The sequence below is a fragment of the Coenobita brevimanus genome, chromosome 46 (genome assembly GCF_032717465.1).
Source record: "Coenobita brevimanus isolate Jiangsu-jjx chromosome 46, ASM3271746v2, whole genome shotgun sequence".
Classification (NCBI taxonomy): domain Eukaryota; kingdom Metazoa; phylum Arthropoda; class Malacostraca; order Decapoda; family Coenobitidae; genus Coenobita; species Coenobita brevimanus.
Genome location: NC_136999.1, coordinates 11,330,220 through 11,343,677, shown reverse-complemented (window position 1 = coordinate 11,343,677; position 13,458 = coordinate 11,330,220). Strand labels below are relative to the sequence as shown.

The 13,458-nt window shown below is 46.8% G+C and overlaps 1 protein-coding gene across 1 annotated transcript in view; it reads left to right on the top strand.

Annotated features, from left to right (window-relative positions):
- Positions 1-416: 416 nt before the first annotated feature.
- Positions 417-13,458, top strand: part of LOC145398809 (CLIP domain-containing serine protease B15-like) — a 39,180-nt gene continuing 26,138 nt past the window's right edge. Inside the window, exons 1-2 of the mRNA XM_080271618.1 lie at positions 417-438; positions 835-967. Of these exons, the coding sequence (XP_080127744.1) occupies positions 417-438; positions 835-967 (155 nt within the window). The remainder of the gene's footprint in view (positions 439-834; positions 968-13,458) is intronic.

Genomic DNA, 13,458 nt, shown 5'->3' with positions numbered 1-13,458 from the left:
CATGGATGGGTACAAAAAACACACCAAATTTTCAAAATGACATAGGACGCTTCGTAACACCTTTTCCTTAGCTATTTATTTTATCTATGACAATATTCTTCTATATGCTTTTAATATCGACATAGTTTGCATTAGCAACATTTTAGGATAATGGGGTTTAATGTGCAGAATGAATCGCCAAGGAAGAGGTGTTGCGAGATACCCAAATCCACTTAAAATACGATCCTAAGTACCAGTCAGTCAATCAGATCATCCGCCAATAAATTCACCTCCAAATCCACATAAATCATAATTCTGTATGTCAGCTGCAGAGACGAATATATATTTTTGTATCGGGCAGTGCGGTTAAGAAGGGGCCTATTATCGTGTTATCCTCCAGTCAAATTAGCTGTCTGTCTATGTAGTGATGGAGAGGGATGCCTTCATGTGTTGGCATCGGTATGACTGAACAGTGGAGCTGCCATGCAAACGTCCCTTATTTCACCCCTTATTCCCTAAAAGGAGGATGGTGGGTTGTAGTTCACTGAGTTCACATTCACATGGATCTTGGGCTACAACTACTGCTGCTACTACTAGTCAGTCTGTTTATCTGTCTTTATGTCTCTGTCCATCTAACTATCTTTTTGTCTGTCTATCTGATTATCCATCTATCTACCTACCTACCTACTACCTACCTACCCACCCACCTACCTATCTACTTACCTACCTACCTACCTGTTGGTCTGTCAGTTCGTTGTTCATTCTGTCCATCTAGCTATCAACCCATCAGTACTTCTGACCCTACAAATAAAACCAGCAGCAAAGCATATAAATTTCCTCTCTGTGTGCCAACAGACCCCTGCATCGGGTACCGTGGTGTAGAAGGAACATGCACCCTGGTTAACTGCCCCGCCCTCCAGCATGACCTTGTATCCCTGCCCCTTCCAGAGTTCGTCAGTAGGCATGGGACGTCCTGTGATGTTGATATGTGAGTTGGGGGCTTTTTCCATGGTCTTTTTCTGTCTTTCTTTTTCTTCGAGGGTCCTCCTGCTACTGTTATCTGAGTAGGGCTTCTTTTTCTTTTCCATTATTATGATTATTATTTTCTCGTTTTCCTCTTCTTGTAGGGCAGTGATTCTCAAACTATGGGTCGCGACCCAAAGGTGGGTCGCGAGAGAAATATTGAGGGATGGCAGGGACATAGAATAAGCCTAATGCTTTCAGTGTATTTTATTTGATTGAAACTGTAATTATCCATATTACACAATTAGCATATTCATAATAACTACGATAGGCTATATACCGGTTACTCCCTCTCTGTCTGTCTGTCTCTCTCTCTCTCTCTCTCTCTCTCTCTCTCTCTCTCTCTCTCTCTCTCTCTCTCTCTCTCTTACCCTGTGGGTCGCGAAGTCTTGAAATATTCCAAATTGAGTCTAAAAAGTTTGAGAACCGCTGTTCTAGGGTTTGTCATCAGACCCAGATCATTCTGCAACTAAACACTACATTTTCTGCTGCCATTTCATTATAACGACTTTTGTCTGTTTTTTTTTTCTTTTTCGGAAAGACAAATATGACATTCAGTAAGATGTTCAGAGATAAAAATCACTGTGACCATTATATTTAACGACAGAAATAGGGGAACTTAATTCTCGCAATTGGTTTGAATTTGATATCATATGACTATTACTGTGATAGCTGCAAATTCACCCAGAATCACAAATTGAGATTTTAGATCATCATTATCATTTGATGTCAGATCATAATCAACAGAGATTCTGGAAATGAAAGCGACACCTCGTATCATGTTATCTTCACCTTGTAGTACATTCACTTAATAGGAGTTAAGTTGGTGGTTCTTTGGTTAATACGTCCAGCTTGCAACTGCAAGGACCCGAGTTTGGTTCTCGGGTTGATCAGATTAGTGGATAGAACTTTTCCCCATGTCTCTTCATCCAGTAGTACAGTTGTGAACCTAGATGTTCCAGCTACTACAGTCTCATTTTCTTGGGAAAAGTTGGTGCAAAATACACACAGTATATATATATATATATATATATATATATACTGTATATATATATATATATATATATATATACTGTACATGTGTGTGTGTGTGTGCGTATATATATATATATATATATATATATATATATATATATATATATATATATATATCCAAAGTCACTTCAGCACTATAGTTACACTTACAAGCACTTCTCACCCTACATACACTCTCTACCAGACAGCCTAAGCCATTTGATGGTGATACATTGGCTGTACGCGTCCCCACTTCGGTCGGGATAGGCCGGGCCTGCAGCGGATACTCAAACTGCTGAGTATATATATATATATATATATATATATATATATATATATATATTGTTACGGTGGCGCCAGCCCGGGGCTATCACAAAAAAGACAACAAGTCAGCCTTAGATGATCGGCCTCCACTGCGTTGCAAAAAATAACGCAGACCCCGGCACTGACACTCCGCAAACTAGAGAAAAACTGCGCAACGGAAAAGTACTTACTTAAGAACGCAACACTCTGTACTTTGATAATAAAACGGAACAGCCTACCTATAGATCTAGCCTACTATCGTCACTACCGGAAGTAATACCGCCCGAGACAGTATACAGGAACACCTCCCACTTACTTCCAGTGGTGACGACTTCTACTTAACCCGTGTCCAAGGGGGAACGCAGTTAATAGCTCACGATGGTTCTCACTAGCCTTGAGCAAAGAGATGGGATTAACTGTGTAGGGGTTAGGGGTGTGTGTGTGTATGTACGTGTGTTGGGGAACGTTAACAAAGGCAGCGAGAAGACCACGGTGAGCCAAACTGGCCCTCCAAAGACAACACGGTTACAAAAACAAAATAAAATAATTACTTCCCTCAGTCAGCAACAAAAGAATAAAAATAAACTTAAATGAAAACGCCAGCTCGGCAGAAAAAAAATGACTGGGGAGAGAGTGTGCACACACGCACGATACGGAAGCTAGCTGGGAAGAGACTGAACCTGATCAAGGCTCGTGCACGGCAAAGCGCGAACGCATAATCAAATTAATTAATAAGAACTTATATTCGTGCCCCTCTCTCTCTCTATACAATGAATTGGTACTTCTAATGCAAGCAAAACATCATTAAATATACTGGTAGCTCACATAAGACAATCAAAATAATCAAATGCATACTCAGCATGGTATAAAATAAAATTGCCCTCAGTGGCGGGAACGAAAGAAACAAAAGAATTTGTAGCACTCGCTAATGTAAACTCCGCGAATGACGCGGATACATACTGCATAATCCCCCTAGCCCAGCTGTAACGGCTGCATCCGTGGGAACGGAAAGGCGGACAACGTAACACGCCCTTCCCCAAGGGAAAATTTTGAGCCCTGGATCAAAATTTTCGAATCAAGACCCTGACCCCTCCCTGGATAAACAATCAGCAATTACGTTATCAGTCCCCTTAATATGCCTAACTTCTAAATTGTACTCTTGCAAAAGCAAACTCCAGTGGGTCAAACGCTGGTTCTTAAATTTAAACCTGTTCAAAAACTGCAGGGGATGATGGTCTGAATAAATCTTGATCACAGGGCCAAAAGGGGGCAGGTAGACAGCAAAGTGTTGCAGGGCCAGGATAATCGCTAATAACTCCTGCTCTATGACGGAATAGTTCTTCTGGGCTCTATTAAACTTCTTTGAGAAGTATGATATGGGATGTTCAACCTGGCCCTCATCTGGCTGCATCAACACTGCTCCTACCCCTACTCGGCTAGCATCAACTGCCAGCACAAAAGGTTTGTCAAAATCTGGTGCACGCAATATAGGGTGGTGGCACAGCAGAGACTTAACCGTAATAAAAGCTTGCTCACACTCGGCTGTCCACTGCCACTTCTTATCCTTGCGCAATAAGTCAGTAAGAGGGGCAAGCACTGTGGAGTAATTCCCAATGAATCTTCGGTAATAGCCGATCATGCCCAAAAATCGCTGGAGGGCACGGCGACACTGGGGTGCTGCAAAGTTGGAAATGGCATCCACCTTAGCCCGAGGTGGAGCCACTTGCCCATGTCCCACAACAAATCCAAGGTACTGGACCTTAGCACGTACGAACTCGCACTTGTCTAAGTTGACTACTAAGCCAGCTTCCTCCAACCGCTTAATGAGCATTTCCACATGATCAAGGTGCTCCTCCCACTTGGTGTCATACACAATGACATCATCGATGTAAACGACACAATTGGGTATGCCATCCACCACTTTATCCATAAGCCTCTGGAAAGTGGCTGGAGCATTCTTCAATCCATAAGGCATCACCTGGCACTGATATACTGCACCACTGACAACAAAGCTAGCCACTTGTTTAGCCCGTTCCGTCAGCGGGACCTGCCAGTATCCTTTTACTAAGTCAAGTTTGGTGATATAAGTGGCATTTCCCACCTTGTCCACAGAGTCATCGACCCGAGGCAAGGGATAAGCATCGGTCTTAGACAGTGAGTTAACCTTCCGGAAGTCCACACACAACCTAACCTTCCCATCTGGCTTCGGCTGCAAGGTAACTGGTGAACTCCACTCACTGAAACTCCTCTTGATCAATCCATGGTCCAACATATACTTGATCTCACTATCGAGAGCTTTCTGTCTGATAGGGTTGATGCGGTAAGGAGCTAATTTTACAGGCTTACTATCCCCAACGTCAATGTCATGAGTAGCCCAAGTTGTCAATCCCGGTGAATCTCCAAAAACTTTCGGATGTTTCCATAATCTGTTGCACAGCTCTTCTCGCTTTACTGGCTCAAGGTGTCGCAATTTCTCCACCAGAGCTGCATAACCATTGCCCTCCCATAGGTCAGCTGGTAACATCTCACCACGACTAAGCACTTCTTCCTGCTCCTCCAACTCACTACCAACCGCCAAAACTACAGGAGCGCTCTTATCCCTGGTTCCCTCAACGTCCACTCCAAAGTCACCTTCCAGGGACTGTGGCTGTAACCCTGGTCCACTACTCACATCACCGGCACCAACAGCTCCCTCCACAGCACGTTCCCTTGATGCCACGTCCTCCCTTCCCCGTCCTTCACATCCCAGGTGAGAGACATCAGCAGTCATCCCACAATGAGAATCAACTGGGCGGTAGTATGGCTTCAACATATTAATGTGGCACAACTGAGTACTCTTCCGCCTATCTGGGGTAACAATTAGATAGTCAAGTTCCCCAACTCTCTTCTTCACAATATAAGGACCACTGAATCTAGCCGCCAGAGGTTTTCCTTGCATGGGCAGCAGTGCCAAAACTTCATCTCCTTGCTTAAACTCACGACTTCTGACCTTATCGTAATGAGCCTTCATTTTCGCTTGAGCCCCGATTAGATGGTCACGGGCAAGCTCTAAAGCGCAATGCAGTCTCTCCCGAGTGCGGCAGACATAGTCAAGCATGGATTCCTGGTTGCCAGATTTGTTGTTACTCCAGGCCTCTCGCACCACATCCAAGGGACCACGAACTCTGTGCCCAAACACTAACTCATTGGGTGAAAACCCTAACGACTCAGTTGGTACCTCTCTCACTGCAAACATAACAAAGGGTACCGCTAAGCCCCAATCCTTTCCACTATCATAGCAGAAGCTGCGCAGCATGGTCTTTAAGGTCTGATGATGCCTCTCCAGGGCACCTTGTGACTGTGGATGGCAGGCACTGGACAAAATGTGTTTGATGCCCAACTCTGTCATTGTCTGCTTAAACAAATTAGATGTAAAATTCACTCCACGGTCTGACTGCAACTCCTTGGGCAGGCCAAAATGAGTAAAGAACAGGATAAGTTGCTTGACTACTGACTTCGCCTGCATGCTTCTGATTGGTATAGCCTCTGGGTATCGCGTTGTAACATCCATTATGGTTAACAAATACTTGTTTCCAGCAGAAGTAGGAGGTAAAGGGCCCACGATATCAATGATTACCCGGGTAAACGGAGGTTCAACTGCAGGAATGGGAGTCAAAGGGGCCACAGGAAGAACTTGATTAGGCTTGCCCACTATCTGACACGTGTGACAGCTCTTGATGTACGCAGCAACTTGTCCCGGCATACTTGGCCACCAAAAGTTATATCTTAAGCGCTGCACTGTCTTTCTGTTTCCCAAGTGACCTGCTAAAGGTCCCTCATGTGCTAACTGTATTAACGGCACCCTATACTGCACAGGCACCACCACCTGCACTAACTCACCCACTCCTCCATCCACCGTGGCGCCAGTGGGCGTCCATCGGCGATGTAAAACATTGTCTTTAATCAGGAACTCCTTACCACACTCCATACTTCTTTCTTCCCCTACTCGAGCAAACAAGGGCTTTAATGTTACATCCTCCTGTTGCTTCACCCTCAATTCTGCTGGCCCAACACCCGCCAGCTCTACTGAGGACTGAGATAAGGGACTGGTCGGGACACTGGATTGCGAAGGGCGATCAATCTCAGCGTCACCTCTAGTACACTCGACAGGGGGAGGAATGTCAGACTCCACACTGACATCATCATCACCTCTACCCTCAACAGTGACACTCTGTTCCTCAGGCGCGTTTGACGGTGGTCCTGCATCCCCGCAGTCGACCCCAGCGTCCTGAAATTCTAATTCAGTCGATGGGCTGGGTTCAGTCTCCACACAGACACACTCAACACCACCTCTAGTGTCCTGAGTGGGAAGTGGGGCGGCGCCCATGCACGCATTCCCACTCTCCTCACCCACTACAGCAACACTCTGCTCACTAGGTTCCTCCATTGGTGGCCCTGCCTCACCACAGTCGACCCCAAGAACCTGTGACTTCACCAGTTCTTCCTCCCGGGCTGCAACCTGTGCCATAGATCTTGTAATTGCACAGACCGGGAACATGGCTTCCACTTCTGCATCAACTTCAATACCAATTTCTGGGGCGTCAAAACACTTCTCTGCCACAACAACTGGTGGGGGAAGAGATGGAAATACTTTCTCCCCAGCCAGGTCGTTCCCCAGCAGAAAATCAATCCCCTCTACTGGCATTACATCAGCAACAGCTACTTGAGCTGCAGCCTGAACAATGGGGCAATCGAGTTCCACATGAACATAATCATAGTATTCATCTGAGTTCATGCCTCTACACAGCACATACTTCCCTGAGTTTACAGGCCCTCCAGTCACGTTTCTGCACACAGACTGTTGTGCACAGGTATCACGAGCCACAGTAACTGGATAACTGATCCCATGAATTTTCACTGTGCCGTGACATATAAAAGGTTTACACCAGTCTAGGGACGATTTCTGAGGCAGTTCATCCGGAGGTGGCGTAGCATGTTGGGTAACCTTTTCAGCCTGAGCTGGCAGCGAGCACAGCCGGCTGAACTCCAGCTTTCCACAGACTTCTCCCTCACCGTTACCACTCTCCCAACTCCTCTCGTTCACCTGACTCGAACCTACAATTAGTGCCACTGGTTTGGCATTTTGGGGAGGCCTTCCACTTAGGGCAGTTAGGCTTGATGTGCCCACTCTGTTTGCAAAAGTAACAAACTAGCTTCGAACTGGATACAGGGCTCTTTCTCCCTGAATTCTTTTTCTCCTCTGAACTTCCCTTGGACTGATTCACGGGAGATTTATCCCAGGCAGGGCCACTCACAGTCCTCTCCCTGGAATACTGAAAATTAGCGTACTTGACCCCCATACTCCGCAAGGCAAACACCCGGTCATCAGCCCACGTCGCTGCTTCCTTCACGGTCTTGAATCTCTTCTCCCTAATTTTAACACCAATTTCTTTGTCAGCCATGTTGGTAAAATATTCCATCAAAAGCAGTTCACGCACCTCGTTATACGAAGTGGCGCTCTCACTCAGCAACCACTCGTCTAACCTCTCCTCCAGATACCTGGCGTAGGCCATATAGGTGTCAGCAGGCCTTTTCCGAGCACCACGGAACAACAACCGATAAGCCTCTGGTCTAAGTTCATATGCCTTCAGGATGGCTGTTTTAAATTCATCATAATCATCTACATCCTCAGAGCTCAACCTATTATACACTTCAAAGGCTTTTCCCTTCAGCACATTAGATACCAACCCCACCCAGCGCTGCCTTGGCCACTCAAACTCCCTAGCCTTCTTCTCAAACCTGACAAACCATTCTGTCACCTTCAACTCATCAAATGCTGGCACTAATTTTAGACTCCTTGAGAACCAACTCTCCCAATCCTCTGCACGGCCTGAGGTTTGGGTATCTGAAGTTGGTCTATTAGCAGTCACCTCCAAGCGAGTCTTCTCCAGCTCAAATCGCATTTTTTCACGCTGCAACTCCATCTCCTCTCTTGCACGCTGCATCTCCATCTCCCTCTCTTCTTTTGCACGCTGCATCTCCATCTTTTTTAACTCCAACTGCAACTGAGCCTCCGGTGACAAAACTCCAGGGTATATGGGAGTGGAATGAACAGCTCCAGGGAAAGCACCAGACATACCCGGGGGAACTGCTCTAAACTGGCTCGGCGGCATCATAGATGGTAATAGTGGGGTAGCAAAACGAGGCAACTCAGCACCATAGTCAAACTCAGGGCTCACACGGGGAGTACCTTTGCTATGTGCCTCTCGTTGTTCCATATACACAGGTGACTCAGCACGTACGCGATCTGGTGTAGACACGCGTGACTCCATGGCGACAAATCAATGGCAGTACTGAATAATGAAATACTAATGCTGACTGAGAAACTACAAACACATCAACTTCACCTCAAAGCACAGAGAACGCCAAGGTAACGATATCCTAGCAAGAAAAAGGCACTGTTAGGATATCCTGATGCGAGGTCGCCACTGTTACGGTGGCGACAGCCCGGGGCTATTACAAAAAGACAACAAGTCAGCCTTAGACGATCGGCCTCCACTGCGTTGCAAAAATAACGCAGACCCCGGCACTGACACTCCGCAAACTAGAGAAAAACTGCGCAACGGAAAAGTACTTACTTAAGAACGCAACACTCTGTACCTTGATAATAAAACGGAACAGCCTACCTATAGATCTAGCCTACTATCGTCACTACCGGAAGCAATACCGCCCGAGACAGTATACAGGAACACCTCCCACTTACTTCCAGTGGTGACGACTTCTACTTAACCCGTGTCCAAGGGGGGAACGCAGTTAATAGCTCACGATGGTTCTCACTAGCCTTGAGCAAAGAGATGGGATTAACTGTGTAGGGGTTAGGGGTGTGTGTGTGTATGTACGTGTGTTGGGGAACGTTAACAAAGGCAGCGAGACCACGGTGAGCCAAACTGGCCCTCCAAAGACAACACGGTTACAAAAACAAAATAAAATAATTACTTCCCTCAGTCAGCAACAAAAGAATAAAAATAAACTTAAATGAAAACGCCAGCTCGGCAGAAAAAAAAATGACTGGGGAGAGAGAGACTGTGCACACACGCACGATACGGAAGCTAGCTGGGAAGAGACTGAACCTGATCAAGGCTCGTGCACGGCAAAGCGCGAACGCATAATCAAATTAATTAATAAGAACTTATATTCGTGCCCCTCTCTCTCTCTATACAATGAATTGGTACTTCTAATGCAAGCAAAACATCATTAAATATACTGGTAGCTCACATAAGACAATCAAAATAATCAAATGCATACTCAGCATGGTATAAAATAAAATTGCCCTCAGTGGCGGGAACGAAAGAAACAAAAGAATTTGTAGCACTCGCTAATGTAAACTCCGCGAATGACGCGGATACATACTGCATAATCCCCCTAGCCCAGCTGTAACGGCTGCATCCGTGGGAATGGAAAGGCGGACAACGTAACACGCCCTTCCCCAAGGGAAAATTTTGAGCCCTGGATCAAAATTTTCGAATCAAGACCCTGACCCCTCCCTGGATAAACAATCAGCAATTACGTTATCAGTCCCCTTAATATGCCTAACTTCTAAATTGTACTCTTGCAAAAGCAAACTCCAGTGGGTCAAACGCTGGTTCTTAAATTTAAACCTGTTCAAAAACTGCAGGGGATGATATTCTGAATAAATCTTGATCACAGGGCCAAAAGGGGGCAGGTAGACAGCAAAGTGTTGCAGGGCCAGGATAATCGCTAATAACTCCTGCTCTATGACGGAATAGTTCTTCTGGGCTCTATTAAACTTCTTTGAGAAGTATGATATGGGATGTTCAACCTGGCCCTCATCTGGCTGCATCAACACTGCTCCTACCCCTACTCGGCTAGCATCAACTGCCAGCACAAAAGGTTTGTCAAAATCTGGTGCACGCAATATAGGGTGGTGGCACAGCAGAGACTTAACCGTAATAAAAGCTTGCTCACACTCGGCTGTCCACTGCCACTTCTTATCCTTGCGCAATAAGTCAGTAAGAGGGGCAAGCACTGTGGAGTAATTCCCAATGAATCTTCGGTAATAGCCGATCATGCCCAAAAATCGCTGGAGGGCACGGCGACACTGGGGTGCTGCAAAGTTGGAAATGGCATCCACCTTAGCCCGAGGTGGAGCCACTTGCCCATGTCCCACAACAAATCCAAGGTACTGGACCTTAGCACGTACGAACTCGCACTTGTCTAAGTTGACTACTAAGCCAGCTTCCTCCAACCGCTTAATGAGCATTTCCACATGATCAAGGTGCTCCTCCCACTTGGTGTCATACACAATGACATCATCGATGTAAACGACACAATTGGGTATGCCATCCACCACTTTATCCATAAGCCTCTGGAAAGTGGCTGGAGCATTCTTCAATCCATAAGGCATCACCTGGCACTGATATACTGCACCACTGACAACAAAGCTAGCCACTTGTTTAGCCCGTTCCGTCAGCGGGACCTGCCAGTATCCTTTTACTAAGTCAAGTTTGGTGATATAAGTGGCATTTCCCACCTTGTCCACAGAGTCATCGACCCGAGGCAAGGGATAAGCATCGGTCTTAGACAGTGAGTTAACCTTCCGGAAGTCCACACACAACCTAACCTTCCCATCTGGCTTCGGCTGCAAGGTAACTAGTGAACTCCACTCACTGAAACTCCTCTTGATCAATCCATGGTCCAACATATACTTGATCTCACTATCGAGAGCTTTCTGTCTGATAGGGTTGATGCGGTAAGGAGCTAATTTTACAGGCTTACTATCCCCAACGTCAATGTCATGAGTAGCCCAAGTTGTCAATCCCGGTGAATCTCCAAAAACTTTCGGATGTTTCCATAATCTGTTGCACAGCTCTTCTCGCTTTACTGGCTCAAGGTGTCGCAATTTCTCCACCAGAGCTGCATAACCATTGCCCTCCCATAGGTCAGCTGGTAACATCTCACCACGACTAAGCACTTCCTCCTGCTCCTCCAACTCACTACCAACCGCCAAAACTACAGGAGCGCTCTTATCCCTGGTTCCCTCAACGTCCACTCCAAAGTCACCTTCCAGGGACTGTGGCTGTAACCCTGGTCCACTACTCACATCACCGGCACCAACAGCTCCCTCCACAGCACGTTCCCTTGATGCCACGTCCTCCCTTCCCCGTCCTTCACATCCCAGGTGAGAGACATCAGCAGTCATCCCACAATGAGAATCAACTGGGCGGTAGTATGGCTTCAACATATTAATGTGGCACAACTGAGTACTCTTCCGCCTATCTGGGGTAACAATTAGATAGTCAAGTTCCCCAACTCTCTTCTTCACAATATAAGGACCACTGAATCTAGCCGCCAGAGGTTTTCCTTGCATGGGCAGCAGTGCCAAAACTTCATCTCCTTGCTTAAACTCACGACTTCTGACCTTATCGTAATGAGCCTTCATTTTCACTTGAGCCCCGATTAGATGGTCACGGGCAAGCTCTAAAGCGCAATGCAGTCTCTCCCGAGTGCGGCAGACATAGTCAAGCATGGATTCCTGGTTGCCAGATTTGTTGTTACTCCAGGCCTCTCGCACCACATCCAAGGGACCACGAACTCTGTGCCCAAACACTAACTCATTGGGTGAAAACCCTAACGACTCAGTTGGTACCTCTCTCACTGCAAACATAACAAAGAGTACCGCTAAGCCCCAATCCTTTCCACTATCATAGCAGAAGCTGCGCAGCATGGTCTTTAAGGTCTGATGATGCCTCTCCAGGGCACCTTGTGACTGCGGATGGTAGGCACTGGACAAAATGTGTTTGATGCCCAACTCTGTCATTGTCTGCTTAAACAAATTAGATGTAAAATTCACTCCACGGTCTGACTGCAACTCCTTGGGCAGGCCAAAATGAGTAAAGAACAGGATAAGTTGCTTGACTACTGACTTCGCCTGCATGCTTCTGATTGGTATAGCCTCTGGGTATCGCGTTGTAACATCCATTATGGTTAACAAATACTTGTTTCCAGCAGAAGTAGGAGGTAAAGGGCCCACGATATCAATGATTACCCGGGTAAACGGAGGTTCAACTGCAGGAATGGGAGTCAAAGGGGCCACAGGAAGAACTTGATTAGGCTTGCCCACTATCTGACACGTGTGACAGCTCTTGATGTACGCAGCAACTTGTCCCGGCATACTTGGCCACCAAAAGTTATATCTTAAGCGCTGCACTGTCTTTCTGTTTCCCAAGTGACCTGCTAAAGGTCCCTCATGTGCTAACTGTATTAACGGCACCCTATACTGCACAGGCACCACCACCTGCACTAACTCACCCACTCCTCCATCCACCGTGGCGCCAGTGGGCGTCCATCGGCGATGTAAAACATTGTCTTTAATCAGGAACTCCTTACCACACTCCATACTTCTTTCTTCCCCTACTCGAGCAAACAAGGGCTTTAATGTTACATCCTCCTGTTGCTTCACCCTCAATTCTGCTGACCCAACACCCGCCAGCTCTACTGAGGACTGAGATAAGGGACTGGTCGGGACACTGGATTGCGAAGGGCGATCAATCTCAGCGTCACCTCTAGTACACTCGACAGGGGGAGGAATGTCAGACTCCACACTGACATCATCATCACCTCTACCCTCAACAGTGACACTCTGTTCCTCAGGCGCGTTTGACGGTGGTCCTGCATCCCCACAGTCGACCCCAGCGTCCTGAAATTCTCCTAATTCAGTCGATGGGCTGGGTTCAGTCTCCACACAGACACACTCAACACCACCTCTAGTGTCCTGAGTGGGAAGTGGGGCGGCGCCCATGCACGCATTCCCACTCTCCTCACCCACTACAGCAACACTCTGCTCACTAGGTTCCTCCATTGGTGGCCCTGCCTCACCACAGTCGACCCCAAGAACCTGTGACTTCACCAGTTCTTCCTCCCGGGCTGCAACCTGTGCCATAGATCTTGTAATTGCACAGACCGGGAACATGGCTTCCACTTCTGCATCAACTTCAATACCAATTTCTGGGGCGTCAAAACACTTCTCTGCCACAACAACTGGTGGGGGAAGAGATGGAAATACTTTCTCCCCAGCCAGGTCGTTCCCCAGCAGAAAATCAATCCCCTCTACTGGCATTACATCAGCAACAGCTACTTGAG